Genomic DNA, 18,232 nt, shown 5'->3' on the forward strand with positions numbered 1-18,232 from the left:
TGTGTGTGTGTCCAGGATGAATGCAAATGAGTGTGTGTCTGTGTGTGTCTGTATGTGTGTGCTTTCATGTGTTTCTCATTTTTCTTCTGTGCCTGATTGAAGCTTTTGTGTTATCAGATAGGCCCTGCAGTGCTGTGTGTGTGTGTGTGTGTGTGTGTGTGTGTGTGTGTGTGTGTGTGTGTGTGTGTGTGTGTGTGTGTGTGTGTACTGTGGGTAAATCAGTGTTTAGCTGTGTGTTTTTCCACCAAACATACATTACTCCCAGGTCTCATAAATTGTCTTTATCTTCCTCTTTCCCCTTTCCTTCCCGCTCCCTCTCTCCATCCATCCGTCCCTCCCCTCCCACCATCCCTCCTTCCCGCGCCGTATTAAATCCCTGCAATTGTAGAATAAATATGCCGCATTAAAACACAAGATATGATATTGATTCATTCTCTGCTTTAAATAGCATTATGAATAGCGGGAGGCCGTCGTTAATCAGCGGCAAGGTGGTAACTGCTTCCCGCGGGCGGAGGCGTGCAGATGCTAGTTGCTGCGGGCTCATCAGCTTTACGACATAACGGCAGTGCTTTATGGCGGCGGTGGAATCATCGATTTATGCTGATGACTCTACCCATGTTGTGTAATGCAGCCATGACACAATGTAAAGCTGGGATCAGGTTGGAGGAGGAGGAGGGGGAGGAGGAGGAGGAGGATATATACTGATGTAGGAGCTTTTACCGCCATTTAACATATGGAGGGGGAGAAAGAAGCAGGAAGCAGTCGACCATCGGTATTCAAAGATATTTTACTAATGGATGGAGGAATAGTTTTTATATTTCAGGAGTATTATGGGTTATTTTTGTAAGACAAGGAAGTGAAGACGATACAAAAAGAAAGAACTGAATATGTAGTCTTGATTGGTGGAGGCACGACCTCGATTGCCGAAGATGGCGGCCTCCGTATCCCGGATACCTGAGCTTCGAAAGTGGAGATGTTTATGTAGGATTTGTTTTTTAAAATGAACACTAAGCTCCTCATCGTCTGAGTCGTTTTTTTTCCTAAATAAACCAAACCCGTGCGGTGTGGACACAACAGGGGCTGTCTCCTGCTTCCTGTCTGAACACGGCGTGGAACAGGCCGGTGATGACTCTTTTAGTTTCTCTATTCTCTGCCGCTCGCCGTAAGCGGGACAGCACGGAAATGTTCCCGTTCCCTCATTCATTACACAATTATGCTAAGCTGCACGCTCCACTATGAACCAGATGTTGTGTAATTAACCTCAGTGTGAAGTTATCGTTCTGGCCCATTGTCTCTCACCTTCAAGAATGAAATGGAAACCAGGCTGAGACGCAGATAAGCTGGAGGAAGCCCCGGAGGCTTCGACAGGCACGTGAGCCGAGCCGAGCCGAGCCGAGTCCAAACCTGGTCAACGCGGAGCTGAAGCTAATTAAGCATCATGTGCTGATTGGCCTTTTACTCCATTGACTCCATCACCTTCAGCTCCGACTGTGCGAGGAGATGGATCCTCAGACAGGAGGGGAGATATGAGGAGGTTTTAAATGTCTTATTTTACAAACAAACCCGAAATGAAATCAAATTAAAATCAATACATGAACTTTACTTTTACCTAAAGGTCGTATTTGTATGATTTTTCTTGTTGTTTCTTTGCGGGAGTGATTGGTGGTGATGGTCAATCACCAAGAGCTTCAGGCATTGTTGTGTTTACAAGACAAAAGGTTATAACACGTCCTCTGAGCAGCGCTACGTCTTGAGAGCAGGACACTCCAGTGACTCATCGGGGACATGTCGAGGATAATCTCTTTATACAGAGTCTACATGTGAATTTGTAGAATCTGTGGACGAGGGGAAGATTCTTGGGTTGGAAACCTTCTGATTTTCAACATATTGACTGAAATGAATGGTCTACCAACTTTTACATTTTTCTGCATTCACATAGCCAGTGGGCTCTGAGGTTGGGCCGGGGGCTTCCTGCTAACTTCAGCAGAAACAAAAGAAAGAGTTGACGTTGACTGGGAACAACTATTTGTGAGGAAAGGACAGAAGTTTGGTGCTGACCTCATAACTTCTAGATTGGTTCGTAAACAGCTGTTTATGAGAAACCTGTTCCAGCTGAATAACAGATGGACACAGAGGTTATTTGGATCAGATGTGCGTGGTCAGCGTTCATTTCATTGTAGTATTTTATTTGTTGTTTTAACATATGATGCTGAAGGTTATTCAAATGATGGAAAACACAAGTGGTTTAAAATTAAACGACTTTCAGACTTGACGGACGGGTTATTTTGAATAGTTTTCCAGGCCCATTTGTTTTTGTGCAGCGTGATAAATGAGGGTCAAGCTCTCTCAGCCTCTTGTTCACAGTAAATCTCCTGCAACATCTGTCTCTGGGCTCCACTGAGGCTTCAGAGGACAGAGGGGGCTCAGGTGTAAAAGTTGTAACGGATCCATAACGTATCCATGCTGTGAAGATTCTTACTGTCCACTTTAACTGTCACATAATCTACCATTAAACACTGTTTAACTGTATAAGCTATTCACAAAGCAACATGGAGCAGAAAACAGAGGTGACACAGCCGTTTGATGAACTGCCTGCCACCCCCCCCCCCCCCCCCCCCCCCCCCCCCCCCCCCCCCCTCAGGTGAAGCACACATCAGATTTGACAGTCAGACCCTCACTGAAGGTAACACTCATGTTGCAGCATGTGCTCAGAAGCCTCTCAGGGGGGGGGCCGCTCTCCAGCAGCCACAGTGCCGCTGGAGGACCCTTCAGGGCCGGCGGGTGAAGGTGAGGATCCAGCATGGTGGTGAATCACAGAGAGAGAGAGAGACCGCCACTGAAACCAGATGTGCTCTCTCCTCCTTGATTTCACCTCTGTTGGAGTCAGTACGTCCCCGAGGGTGAAACCTGGAACCCGTCGTGTCGAGTTATTTTGTCTTCAGCTACTACATCTTGTAATCTGGCACCATGAAAAGACCCTTTGTTGACATCAGACCTTAGCTGACCAGGTTTTGATTGGTCACAGACATCGTTTACATGACTGATCCCTGCAGTTATTACCTCAGTGAAGGAGGTTATGTTTTTACTTTTCGCCTGAGTGCCAGATACAAACAATACAGAGTGAAAGACAAGTTCTCGCTGAGAGAGAGAGAGAGAGAGAGAGAACTGAACAGCACTTGCTGGTGCATGCACAACTGCAGCTGCAACTATAAGGGTCTGACTGTCTGCGTGGATGGTGACAACTTTATGGACGTGGCAAAAACAGCCGTATAATGCAGCAGCAGAGCAAAATCCTCATGTTAGAGATCTTTTCTGTTATTAAAAACAAGCATATTTAGTAGTAAAATGACAAACTGGAGAAAAATCCAAATATCAAAACACATGTTGAACTCAGGGCACACACATGCAGTATTCATGGCAGAGGTGTGTGTGTGTGTGTGTGTGTGTGTGTGTGTGTGTGTGTGTGTGTGTGTGTGTGTGTGTGTGTGTGTGTGTGTGTGTGTGTGTGTGTGTGTGTGTGTGTGTGTGTGTGTGTGTGTGTGTGTGTGTGTGTGTGTGTGTGTGTGTGTGTGTGTGTGTGTGTGTGTGTACAGATATGCAAATGAACACACTGCCCTCACTGACGATGTTGTACATGTTTTTGTCCTGGGAGTTTTTTTCTATCTTGCCTGTTTATGTGTGTTGTCTGTAGTGTTGTTCATCTGTGTGTGTGGGTGTCCATGCTTGTGTGATTTCTCCGACCTGCAGCAGCTCCTCCTGGTCGCCGCCCACCTCCAGCACCACAGCAACCGAGGCGAAGGGACGACTGGCCATCTGCTGTCGCTCTCTCATCAGCTGCTGCAGAGGGAGACAGAGGAAAAGAGGGACTTTAAATCTAATACGACATTTTATCAACACAGTGCTGGAGGACAACAGTGCAATGAGGAGATCTGCGTGGACCAAAAGGGGTTTAAAGCCTTGCTCATGGGCGTCTCAATCCTGCAAATGGTGCTATTGTGGTGATGATGTGGGACACAGGAGAAAAAGAGCGGTGAAATGACGGCAGGAGAACATTGGCAAAAAGAAATTGGAAAAACGAGTGGGTGAGAGAAAAGAAGTCGAGGAAATGGGGGTCAGGACAGTAGGATGGGAGGAGGAGCGAGGGGAGAAGATGGGAGCACAGATCAAAGTGAAAGAGGAGGAGAGGGGGGGGGAGGCAGGTGGTGGAGGGACGGAGGGAGGGAGGAGGAAGGCGGGCAAACTTCATTAATGCCGAAAAGTTAGTTGAACAAAGGCAAACGGCGAGGCCTCAATCAGCATGAGGTCCAAACTCCCCGAGTGAAAACACAAACAGTGCATGATAAAAAAAAAAGAAAAACATATCGGGAACACGCAAACACAAAATCAACACAAACAGACAAACACAGAGTCGGTCTGAGCAGCGGGTGAATCTGTACCTGAAAAGACAAAAGAAAAAACACTCTCAATCCAAAACCCTGATTTCCATTTCTTTCCACTTCACTTCAGACGCGTTAATGAGCTTTTGTTTCTACATTTAGCTCCGAGGTGCACGTGGCCACCTGCTCCGTGCACAACAAACTCATTCCTGGCCGATAACGTGCCAAAGCTCTAATCATCAGTATGTCGCTTGTTGTTTCGGTTGAAGGTCGGTCTGATGCAACCACACACACACACAGACACACACACATTTATGAAAGCAGAGGGAGAATTCCGGCTGCCGACTGTGACCCTTCAACAGGGGAGAGAAACTTTGGTTTGTTTACAGCCTGAAGTGACCTCTGACACAACCGAATCCAGTCATTAGAAAAACTGGCACATACACGAAGAGCAAGAAAAGTGAAAGGAAGAAAAAACAAAGACTTGTGTTGGAGATGAAGCCGTAACGTGATGTTTCTATGATTCTTGTCACACTCGGCTGCAAATTATCCAATTAAAAAAAGTCAAAGACAACAGAGATAAATGTGATTAAACGAACAACAAGAAGCACGAGCACGATGTAAAATATCAAATCTTATATAAAAATAATGATAATTATAATTACTTTGTTCGTTATAGCACCTTGGGAAACAAGGATACAACTAAAACTAACCAGGTGCAGAAATATAAAATTACAAATGTCATCCAGGCATAAAGGAAGAGGAGGTGAAAAGTTCTTTACAGGTCCAGAGACAGGGGACTGGACTCCACTGGGATGGTACCAGACCAGAGTCCTGCAACTGTTGTGTAATGGATAAAAAATAAAATTATATGGATTCAAAACAGGAACAGGAAAAACAGACCCGTGCAGGACTGTGGCCCAGATGAGAGGTGATGAACGAGGGGACGAGGGTGAAGTCGATGATGTTAAAAGACGGACAGGAACAAGACGTTTGGAATGAAAGGAACATGAGGCACAAGTAAAGAAAAGATGCACATCCATAATGTAACAGAAAGACGAAAAAGAGACGGGGGGGGGGGGGGGAGAAGCTGCAGTGATTAGTGGAGTGATACGGACAGGAAGTCGTCACTCCAGCATGTCTGCACACGGTTCCCTCTCTGTACACCGAGGCCCCTCCTGCACCTGAGCGTCTGCTGCAGAGAAAAGGCAGCACTGACATTAACTGGCTGTCAGGTGTTGTGCTCGTGTGCCGCCGGCTGCTCGCCTGCCAGTGTCAGACTCTTTAAGCATGAATGAATTCTACACCTGTAGCTACATCAGCACAACTGCTCCACTAGCAACGCCGGCGCTCGGGCTAATGTGATGTCTTCTCTTGTTAGCTGTCACCCCGCTACGCTAACGCTCGCTCGGATGACAGCGTGTGCTTGCTAGCGTCGCCATCGGCCTCCTGCTGGTGTCACATTGCATTTGCAGGCGCTCAGGTGAGGAGGTGTGGGAGGACAGGGAGGAAGTTTGTGTTCTACCAGCTTCACATCAGGTGATAACACTTTTTAAACCTTTAGAAGTGCATAAAGTTTTCCATATATTAGTGTTTAATTGATCATTTATCAGTTATTGGCAGTTTCACTTCTCAAAGAATAAAGTTCAAATCTAAGATCTTTTCAAGCTTCTGCACAAATGTATATTTTTGCATTTCTGAGGACAAACTTTAGTTTGAAAAATCAAAGATAACTGAGAAACACACTTTAAAAAAAAAGTACTTAAAACTCACTAGTTAACAAACACTTTTAAAGTTTTATTCCCAGGAAACATCTCGACTTTTATTTTCTGTCCTTGGTTTCTTTTATTTAAGTTTTCTCTGTAAAGTGGCCTTGGGTACTTTGAGCAGCACAGATAAATCAAAGTTGTTATTATTTTTATCAAAGTCCGTCTCATCAGTGCTGTAATTTGTTTTGTCTAAGCCTAAAATAAACCTTTCACATATGCATATCATTTATATTTTATTTTGTAGTTGTTAGGGGTGCCTCACTTTTTGTCTTCTACAGTAACTTTGGTGCACAGGTGGTTGTGTTGTGTAACTGACACTGTGTGTACACATTGTTTGGGTGCATCCATGTGTGAGTTTGAGTCAAAGAGGTGTTTGCTCATCTCTCTCCTCCCTGAAGCTGCTGCTCCTCCGTTAATGAGATTAGACAAACCTGGTCAAGGTGAGCAGGGTCACAGTGTTTGTGTGTGTGTGTGTGTGTGTGTGTGTGTGTGTGTGTGTGTGTGTGTGTGTGTGTGTGTGTGTGTGTGTGTGTGTGTGTGTGTGTGTTGTTACCTGATAAATCAGTCTGGTGTAAAAAGTGGGTGTAATATTCAGCACCATGTTCAATTGCAAATGTCGAAGTGTGTGTCAGGATATTTGTCTTCACCCCATGCAAACGAAAATGCACTTTCTTTCTTCTTTAGGTGAAACAAACCACTTGTGTGTGTGTGCTCATGCATGTGTTGTGAGTTTAATGTCCCCCCTTGACAAGGACGATGCAGCGGCCGTCTTCTGTCTGCCCGTCGGGCTGTAAATCAGCCATAAAACGGCTAATTAACTCTGCTGTGCTGTAAACAAGCAGTGCCACACCAGACACCACCGACCGGATGACAAGAGGAGGGGGGGGAGTCCAGACAGAGAGATGTGCGTGTCTGTGTCTGAAGTACAAAGAGTCAAGGGTTCCAGACGGACGCCTGGATTTCAAAATAAATACCAGGAAGTGAATATTTCCAATGAGCCTTTGTCCATTCCTCCGCTCCACACTGAACATCCCTGGGGAGGCCCGACATCCAAACACCCATTCACTCGTCCGTCCGTCTCAGCTGGACAGACGACGGATAAACAGCCAGGAGAGAAACGGGCGAGCCGCAACAATGGAGCCAATCACATGGTGAATTACACAGAACCCAGCTCAACCACAGTGGCACCTGCAAGCGGAAATTGCAGCTCCTGTTAGACGGACTGGAAATATCTGTAATGTGCTGTTTGCTGATTGTGGTTTGCCCCCCTGTGCAAATGACGGGTTTCACAACACAACAAGTGGCTGGCAGCTACTATGGCAGCAATTAAACTCCACAGCGTCTCTGCGAGGGCAAAACGCTAGGGAACGCATCTGCGAGCCTGAGTGTGTGTGTGTGTGTAGGTTTTTTTTTGTGTAGTGGGTAGTTTTGAAAAGTTGTATTGCTTATCCTGCAGCATGAACATGTTTGTAAATATATACACAGCAACTCTCAGATTAGACAAGCAATTTGACAGTAAAACGGAGCAGCCTGTGGATTTGCATTTTCTCATGCTCTTGCTGCACTCAGGGGGCGTGTCAGGCAAGCCACTGGGTGAGCATTATGCAAATGTTGGGTATTGTGATGTCATGATGATGTGGAAGTTTGGTCTGGACGAGTGATTCAGGAGCTTCACTGTTTTCTGTGGGGGGGACTTTGGGCTTTTTAACTTTGCAGAACTTGTACAACAAATCTTAATGCTGCAGCACGTCCTTCCAGCAGTTTGGTAACAGCTGGACGGCGCCCCATGCACAAAACCACGTCTATAAAGAAAATAAATCTGTCTGGAAGAAGTTGATCTGCACAGATATCTGACCCCAAGGTATCAGATGAGCTGCAAAACTAACTGTGAACCAGATCTCAGCACACAAGCTTTACAAAGCATTTTTGAATCCAACATTACAGCCTCTTTATTCCTCCCCTTGTAGACATAATGCAACATCAGCACCCCCGGCTCCTCCAGTCCATCTGTAACTTAACCAGAGGCTTTAATCAATGCCACGCGAGGCAGCAGGTTTAGGTCTGATTAATGTTTTAATCAGAGATCTGAGAGAAGCAGCCATTTCTGGACAGGGCTTATATAACTCTCAGCCGCATGCTTCACAGGAAATGTTACAGCGACTGTCAGAGTTTAAATATGTCAAGAGATGAGCAAGGAGAAGTTATAACATCTCATTGACGTCCCTTGTTGGAACTGACTATAGTAAAAAAAAGTTTCTGCCTCAAAGTAAGTGCGAGGAGAAGGAAGAAGTGAAAAGGGGGAGTGTGACAGTAGAATTCACGTATCAGCACCAAAAGTAGGAGGTAAAATCTTATTTGAATGTAAAATCTGGTCAAGCATAATATGAGTGTGTGAAAGTCTTCTCTTTAGTGTCAGTGGTGCAGGACAGAGCGATACATCTGCTAAACATAACAAATTACACTGTCACTTTGTTGGATCTCAATTTTCAGAATTTAGCCTATAACAGAATTCTTTATTGGATCGTGGATCTTTATATTATGTCTTATTTAAGGAATCTGTGTGATTCCCAAAGGCAGCACCAGGCCAGGTATGTAATCCCCAGTGTTCAAATACTTCTTGACACATAAATTTGACCAGAATCTTAAAGAACTATCACATCAATCATTGTTTGGTCAGAAACCTTCAGACCTTTCAGTTTAGTCTGAACCTAAATATCAGGTGTGAAAGGTTCCTCAGACCAGAAGAGGTGTTCTGGGTCTGGATCAAACCGGAAGTAGAAAACGATAGAAAAAGAAAAATGTAAACTGTAACAATCTGTTCAGTCTGTGTCTGTTTGTATTCACTTCCTGTTTTATTTTGTTGTCTGGGTTCTTGTGTCTCGTTCTACTTCCTGTTGGTTTCCCCACACACCTGTACCTTGTTTGTCATTAAGCTTTCCCTATTTAGACCCTGTGTTTCCCCTTACCTTCTGCCAGACTGTCATTGTCTTCTTCGTGTGTTCATGCTCTCCAGCGTTAAATTCCGTGTGTTTGCTTGCCTGGTTTTGGACTCTGCTTGGATTACCGACTTTGGATTTTGTGCCTTTTCCCTGAATGGACTTGTTTGCTTCTCTGACTGCCTACCCGTGTATGACCCCTGGATTGTTAAAGTAAAGTTTTATTTTGTACTTTATTTTTTGTCTCCCGTGCTTCCTTTTGCAACTGAGTCCCAGCCTTGTACAGAACCGTCACAGTAAACTACAATGTAAAACCAAAACCAACCAGATCAAATGAAACAATGGAACGAACACATGAAGCTTGGTTCAGACTCTCAGGTGAGAACACGTCATGATCTAGACCTTTGCTTTTAGAGTCAGCTTCTTCTTCAGAGGATGCCACACTAACACATCCGTCAACTTCAGGCTTCAGTTCACACCCTGTACACACGTCAGCCATGTTCCAGCCTGACAGAGCACAGACTGTCCAGAGTCCACAACAGTGACCCGAGTCTATTTTCTTCCAAATTATGCCCATAATGACATTAATTGTAGATTAGATCTTGGATGCAAGTCAAAATTCTGAAGAGTGGCGGCCATGCTGCTCCTAAATGGGACTAATATGGACATTAATGTTTGCACCTGCTGTTATTTCGCTGCCTGTAAAATTGCTTTTCCCAATAAGTGTCAACAACGAGTTTCCCCACGACGATCAACGGGACCCTGGGACATGAAGTCCTTCACTCGGGGCTCTGGCTTTCCCCAAAAACCTTGAAAACACAATATATCACGGTTTATTCAAACCCACACTCACAAACATGCAGAGACACAAAGGTGCAAAACTCTCAAGAAACAAGACACAAAGAGATCACAATCTGGAGGCAGAGCATTGTTAGCGCCCTATGATAGACATCTACACAAACAAAAACACACAGACACACACACACACAGATTCATACAACCATGATTGATGCTGATAAGTATTCAATTATTCCCTCATTATGTGGCTTTTGAAGCTCAATGCTGTGACTGCACACAGATAGGATTTGCAGCTTCGCTTCTCGGCATAAAATATGATACGCGTTAATAAATGAAGAGTGAATGCATTGAAGCAGAGAGTCTGCAGGGACGCTACTGGTCTGATTGTTGGATACAATGCAGCGGCTTCACAAAGGACTCTCTCATGGGTGCACTTGTGGATTTACATCATAAAAACACCTGGAAAAAATGCCAAATGCGTCTGTGGGATGAGTGCGGGCGAACAGGTGTGAGCAGAGAAAGGCCGATTCAACACCGAGAATCTCACACACACACACACACACACACACATTCCTCTGCCTTTGGATTCGTATGCCAGAGGGGCCACAATCGAGAGGCGATAACAAATCTCATTTCCGGCGTGTTTGCCAAGTTTCCAGACGACATTTGTCCCCCGGCTGAATGTGGTGAGTGGGATCTAAGGAGAGTAAACAAGAGCACAGATATCTTCCACTGATAGAGCCCGACACTCCCAATCAGCTTCCAACAAACCGTCACGAAGCCTGGATCTCGTTCAGTGGTGGCTGCAAGACAAAAAGGCTTCAGGGTGTGGTTCCCACAAATGAGCCTGTAGTCCTGCAAGGTGACACACACATGATGACAGAAGATGAACTCAGTGGGTGAAGCCGTCCTTGAGCATCATGTACTTGTCTGCTCGTCCATTCATATGTGTAGCGCACATTAGTATTGCTCAGGGAAACGGAAGATTCTCAGGGACCTTAGAAATACACCACACAGCCTGAAGGATAAGAGAGAGCGCCAACTTGGATGTGGAAAAGTTGAGTGAATTATCTCCTCTCGCAAAAAGTAAACTTGTTGGCCGAATTTCTGCAAAAATAGCAGCAGTTTCAATGATGCAAATTGAAAGTTTGTTTTTTGTTTTAAAGCCAAGCATGTATTTAATAAGCATCGCACCAATGTGAGCGTGTTTTGGAAAGATTAAGCCTCCGACGAATCACAGCTCTGGTGAAGCCTGCAGGGTTTTTAGATTTTTTTGGGACATATTTTTCCCACAGGCAGCCATTTGTTTTCCATTATGTTCTGCACAGCAGGAAAATCACGCCACATTCTCCTGGAACTTGAGATTGAGTTGTGTAATGACAACATCAAGTGTGCATTCATGTGTTACACTACCATGAAGGAGAACATGGCTCGCATTAAGCAGGGATGGTGTAGAGATGTGTACTGCGTCGCCTCGTAAAAAACAAGAAAACTGTAAAACAAAACACAGACTTTCACTGTGTCACATGATACAACTGAACATCATTTGTAAAGAACTTGAAGGAATGGAAACCAGAGACTGTAAATACAGATGGAAGACAGCCATCTTGTTCTCTTGATGTCAACTGGAGCCACAGTTTGCACAGGAGTGGAGCCGCGGTATCAAAGCCAATCTGTCTCACATGTCCCACCTGCTAACATGGAGCAGGCAGAGTTTATGACCTATACTGCCCCCAGCCACCAGGGGACCATTGAGACACTTTCTGATGTTATTTGGACATCTCAGCCTGTTTTTATATCATCAAATAACTAATTAAAACCAAAGTTATTAGAAACTTAAGAAATAACTAAAATATTTAACATTAACTGTGACTTTTCAGTTTGGTCCACGTCCCAATAACATGGAGGAGGCGGGGTTTATGGCCTCATCGTCATATAGAGTCTATGATGAAAAGCAATAACTGCCTGAAATTGTCATTAATCTAGATCCAAATATCTAAATATCAGCAGTGAAGTTAACAAATCATCCGCATTGAGGTAAGGTGCAAAACAAATTGAGTAAAACTCTCAAAACCACTGGTCCCTTCAAGGTCTGCAGAAAACAGCGATAAGTGATTGGAGAGGTACTTATGTGCTGCAGGAGAACAGGATTATCAAGGTTAGGATGAGGTGAGACGTTCTTGAGGGTAAATCGAGGGAGGCACTCCACATGTCGAGGTGCATCTTAAACATCAGTCCGCTCTGGAAGCTGCATCGAAACCTGGCCCCTGAAAACAGCTTTACAACAGACGGGGGCACGGCGTACAACCGAAGCCTGAGTGAGCAAGACAATCTGTTCGCAGAGGAACACCTCGACACATCCTGGCACGGCGCTAGAACCAATCCCCATTGATTTGGAGAGCTAATTAGAGAAGGCCGGAGAGACAGCGACAGGCAGAAAAGGCTTATAGATTGTGGGGCTTGTAGCAGTTACTCTGAACAAGGAAGACACACACTTGTATTATGACCGATTCACAGCTAACTGCCTGGCAATTACTGCAAACACTTTGACTGCGGAGAGAACAGACAGCGCGGAGAGACAGAAATATTCCAGATCAAATAGAACCAAAATAGGCCAAATCATTTGGGCTTGCGAGAAACAAAACTGTGAAATGCGTACACATGTATATTTTGATAGCCTGAACACTTTCGGAACGGATCCCCGGCATCTGAGGCGGACAGTTTTCTTTCTACTCGTGCCAGAAAATGGCTTTTCTACCCCTGGATCACAAGATTGTAACACAACAATTTTTAGAAACACAGACAACACGGGGCCTTCCTCTCATGTGTGACTGTACAGTTTAATCCCAGATGCTTTTCATTGCACCTCTCCACACAGTAAGAGACCCATTTGCCTTTAAGTGTTGATATGAGCTGCATTCATTTATTCAACCCTGAGGTTTGTTGAAAAACAGATATACAAGTGTTTTTTTTAATACAATACTCCCATGAACCATGTGCAGAGCGGAGGAAAGATTACAGAGACTCTTCCAGTTTACATAAGTACGTGAAGTGACTACTTTATTAAGATCAGCTAATAACTACGAGTGCACTCAGAGTCTCCTGCTGCATGAGATATGTGCAAAAAGTATCAAACGTTTTAACTCCTTCCCATGCAGGATTTTAATAATTGTCAGTGTTACTGGTGTTACTGGTATTAGATGGTTATCAGGTAGACACAGATCCCCATCACCTGTTTGAATTCCTTTAGAGAAACTAAACTTATCTAGTTCATTTTTCCATATCATCGGTAGTGTTATACGTTCATCAAATTAAAAACACTAATTATGCTGTAAAAACATAAAGTGTCTCACATCAGAGAGATAGAGTCTCGTCACGTGACAAAAAGAGTCGACAGGGATTATGATAAAAATGTAGTGTCAAAGGACGCTAAAAACATTACGGATGTTTTGGCGGTCCAATGACTCTCATGCTATTATGATATGGTGTTTTATGTTTTTTTCTGATTAATCTTTAAATCTTAATGATCTAGGTGAATTTTCCTTGTTTTGAAAATAGACATGGAGGCGTCTCCAAGCTTCACTGATGAAATGTCTCACATTCTCTCTCTCTCTCTCTCTCTCTCTCTCTCTATTCCTCTGTCCCTCGGCTGTAGTGACCACAGTGTTAAACAGTGTAGTGACCCGGTGCACTAAATCACCACCAGCTAGACAGCGGGCGAGAGACATAGACACAGAGAGGGGGAGAGGGGGAGAGGGGGAGAGAGAGAGAGAGCGCTTGAGGGAAAAGAAAAGTGGGCTGTTTCAAGAGGTCTTTCATTATATCCTATCACATTAGCACCTCATCATTGGCCTGCTCAGACAGGCCTCATCCATTCCCATTCTCCACAGGCCAACACACACACACACACACACACACACACACACACACACACACACACACACACACACACACACACACACACACACACACACACACACACACACACGGTGACGGACCATGGAGGGGAAGTCGGCTGCATGTGTTTGTGTTCTCAGCACGTCTCTCCATCCCATTTCCTCGTGGCTGATATAAGTCCAGCAGTACCTGGCACCAACTCTCCACTGACACTCACAGGTTCTCACTAGAATCGTGTGTGTGTGTGTGTGTGTGTGTGTGTGTGTGTGTGTGTGTGTGTGTGTGTGTGTGTGTGTGTGTGTGTGTGTGTGTGTGTGTGTGTGTGTGTGCACCACACATTGTCTTCACCCGGTTCCCAAGGAAACGGTTTAGTTCAGCCTCTACAGCCCTTCACTTGGATATAAACAAGAGTGAAGCCCCTTCACTCTATGATTGGATGAGCCAAGTCACATTTTAAACTGCAAACGCACAACATAAATCTTAAATCTTTAATTAAAATATGTGTCTCAACACATTTATAAACTTTGCACAGTATGTATAACTGCTAGTTTAGGGCCGGTGCTCACTTTACACACACATTAGCAGAGGGCCGTTCCCAAGTAGAGGCAAGATGAGAGCGAGCCGACAGGGAAGCGTCACAAACTAGATTTCTTGTCTTTCGCTGCAAAAAGGACACACACAAGTGCAGCTCGCTGACAACACCAGTCCACCTACATGTTTGACTTTCTTCTGAAGACCTGTTTCATCCCGAAAGTTTCTGTGAGATGTCAAGTCTCCCACAAATTGTTTCCTACAAACTGCAAGTGTGTGGTGGTACGTTCTGGCCAAATCTGTCATTATGTCTGTGGCCTCATGTCTGTGCCTTGAAAGATTAAACCTTATATCCCTTTGACCACTGTCACACACACACACTTAATACAGACACACACACACACACACACACACACACACACACACACACACACACACACACACACACACACACACACACACGCACACAGTCCTTTGGTTTCCTTGGGAACAGTGCTTATCCTGTCCATTTAGTCCATTTAGCCGTGTGTCCCATTAGCATCAACCTCCCATCTGTCTACCAAACCTCTAGAGGGGCTCCAGCGTGTGTGTGTGTGTGTGTGTGTGTGTGTGTGTGTGTGTGTGTGTGTGTGTGTGTGTCTGCATAAGTGACTGATTGCATGTGCTCGTGTTCATGAACATAACAAACACTGTGTGTGTGTGTGTGTGTGTGTGTGTGTGTAGGTTCCGATCACCCCTCCCCTCCATAAACTAATCAAATATCAGATTAACGCTCATCAATTCCCACCTGCACCAGCGCCGCCGCTCATAATCATTATCTCTGACCTCTCTGGTTGGCTGGCTGGCACCCGGCCTATCCACCAATTACACCACACAGCTGACGGGCCAGCTGAAAGCCACTTCCTGCACCCTGTCCAATTAGATTGCGTCAAGGCAGCGACCTCAGCCGGGATAGGTCGGCTGAGGTCGTTCACCCCGGGGTCAAGGAGAACGGCTCTGATTGGGCGTCGGGGAGCAGACAACCACACAGACGAACCTTTTCTTAATGAGATCATTACATCTTCATGATGCAGTAATGCGGGCGGATGTTTAATCATTCGGAGCCTAATTCACTGTCAAACATGATTCTATCCACTTTGAAACAACTTTACGGCTCCGACGAGGGAGCGAGCGCAGGTCGACACCACAAACTCAGGGGGGGTGGGAGTGAAGGACAAGGACATAAATGTGAGAACTAATGGTAAATAGAATGAGGTGGGAATGTAGATGGGGAAAATATGAGCTGCTATGAATGCACATACCCTCTGTTGACTATTTTCAATTTCAAGACTTGTAAGAAGCTCCAGGTCTATTTGTATTTCGTAAAACTTCTCCTTGACCCTTTTGTTGTCGATTCTCTTTTCTGCTTCAGTTGGAAACTTCAAACTTTAACGAAGCGTCGACATGCATATGAAAATGCACACTTTTGGAGAGAACACCTACATTTTGCAATACCTTTAAAAACAATAGTATTTATCTAATAGATTGATAATCATACTTAACTGTAACAGTTGTTTTATGCTCCTGATAACATCACTGTGTAAATGGTGGTTTGTTTATTGGATAATTCAGTCTTCAGTATGTTTTGTTTTTGATTTGTTTTATTCTTTCATAGCAAAGCAAAATATCATCCATCACCATATATATCACTACATCACAGATCTTAATGGAATGTGGCTGCTCGTACACTCTGCACATCTTCAATCTGTTTTTCCACTTATTCCTCGTGTACTTTAAGTTTCTGTCTTAAAGCAAATTCTTAAAAACTACCTGACAAGACACCAGACTCCTATTCTCCCTCTTTCCTTTTATTCATCCATCCCTCTCTCTCGGTGCCAGTTGAACCTGGGTGCAAAAACCTGCAGAGTCCAGCACTCCTCAACACAACAGGGGCCCCATCTCATTAACAACGGCCTCAGCGCGCCAATATATACACAACTCATCAAATGGGGCGTGCGTGTAAACTAACACTGTGTTTGTGTGCGACTGAGGAGTCAGCAACTTTACCTCATCTTCACCTGGCCCTCATCTCAAGATCTTTTTAACAAGGAGCCGGTCAATCAATGTCTGATCGATAGCTATCTGGAGCCCGCCAACGCGAAGGTGTGTGTGTGTGTGTGTGTGTGTGAGTAATTTAGACATCTAGGTATAGGTGCAGATCCTGTCGGGCCCTCGTTACAGCGCAGCGTGCCAGCTGTAATGAAAAAAACCAGGGGCGCCTTGAGACTGAGGTATCGCCCGTCCAAGAGGGAGAGCTGGGAGTGAAGGAGAAGTCAATAAAGTTGGGATAAACAAATATTCTGAGCGAGAGGAGGAGAGAGGTAGAAAGACAGGGTGAGTCAAAGAGCGAGGGAGGAGGGAGGAGTCCAGGAGCAGAGTGAGAGAAGCCAACGGTTTTGCCAATAAACAAGCCAGCACAGCACTATTGCAGATTGCCATATAGAGCTTAAGTATACAGGAAAGAGGCATTAGAGAGTCGGCCCCATCAGACCAATGCAACAAGAGCTGATCATGCATCTGTGTAGGTGTGTGTGTACAGGAGAGTGTGTGTAGATGCGCTGCAAACAGTGTTTGTTTGTGATAAAGAGTGTGTGTGTGTGTGTGCGTGTGTGTGTGTGTGTGCCTGAACTGCATCCATAGGAAAGCAAATGCAGCAGCAAACATACCTTAGCTAATGACAGGAGCTTAAAATACAAACAACAACAATAATAACAACTCTCCTCTGCTCAGGACTGACACATATTGATATAAGATACCTGCATGTGCCTGCAGCGTGTGTGTGTGTGTGTGTGTGTGTGTGTGTGTGTGTGTGTGTGTGTGTGTGTGTGTGTGTGTGTGTGTCTGTGATTTTTCCCTGAGGCTGATAGCAGTTAAATGGTAAATGGTTTGTATTTATATAGCACTTTTCTAGTCTTGATGACCACCACTTTCTATGAGGGGCAATTCGGGGTTCAGCATCTTGCCCAAGGACACTTCGGCAGGCAGAATGGTTCTAATAAAAACAAATGAACACAACTCTTGACTTTCTCGGCCTGGAATGAGGCTGAGTTGGTCAGTATCACACGTGCTGCACTGAAAACACTGATGCAACAGGAGTGGAAACAGTCTCAATGGTGGAGGTAATGAAGATAATGAAAAAGGGTCCATATGCTTTTTCTCGCCACTGTCGCTTAAACCGATCTTTTCTTTAACTTACTCACTAATTTTACATGATTTCTTCTTCATCATCATGATCATTGTTGTTTTCATTACTTGTTGATACAGATTTGTTTTTTAATGTAAGTTGACAGGATGATTTATGAGAAGCCTCCGCAATGATCAATGGGAAATAAAGGTTGATGATGAAAGCATGTGAGTGAATGTCTGCACGTCAGGTGTCCTCATGTGCTCCCTTCATGTTCACTTCAGCAGTGTGTGTGTGTGTGTGTGTGTGTGTGTGTGTGTGTGTGTGTGTGTGTGTGTGTCTGTCTGTGTGCAGCATGCGTGCCCATTGTTGTAATTTGTTGCCCTGCAGGTTTGAGTAGCGGCTCATTATCTGAGCTGATTCTTATCTTTCGTCCCTCTGGGCCGTTACAATCACAAAATTATTGATTCGCTCTGCTTCCCGAAACAATGGATGGTGAATAAAACCGTGATTGAATAGATTTTCCATTCCGCCTGGTTTAGCTGCTCATAAAACTCGGTTGATGTTGGTGTCAATCCACTGGTGTCGGTTCACTTTATTCTTCGTCTGCTGTACTTTTTCAAATCTCTTCATCTCTACTTCGAAGATACACTTCAGTCCCTGATTGTGTTTGAGATAGAAACACAGAAGTTCTTCCCATGGTGTCATGTTTGACTCACACAAAAAGCTAACAAACTGATTTTCATGAAATCTATGGCGGCA

General features: G+C 44.6%; 1 protein-coding gene across 2 annotated transcripts in view; it reads right to left on the reverse strand.

The window, feature by feature from the left end:
* The window catches only part of atrnl1a (attractin-like 1a), a 177,626-nt gene that overhangs the window by 20,827 nt on the left and 138,567 nt on the right, over positions 1–18,232 (reverse strand). For both annotated transcript variants that reach the window (XM_034609064.1, XM_034609063.1), the window contains one exon: positions 3,742–3,837. In XM_034609064.1, the coding sequence (XP_034464955.1) occupies positions 3,742–3,837 (96 nt within the window). The remainder of the gene's footprint in view (positions 1–3,741; positions 3,838–18,232) is intronic.

This window comes from Hippoglossus hippoglossus, chromosome 15 (genome assembly GCF_009819705.1).
Source record: "Hippoglossus hippoglossus isolate fHipHip1 chromosome 15, fHipHip1.pri, whole genome shotgun sequence".
Lineage (NCBI taxonomy): Eukaryota > Metazoa > Chordata > Actinopteri > Pleuronectiformes > Pleuronectidae > Hippoglossus > Hippoglossus hippoglossus.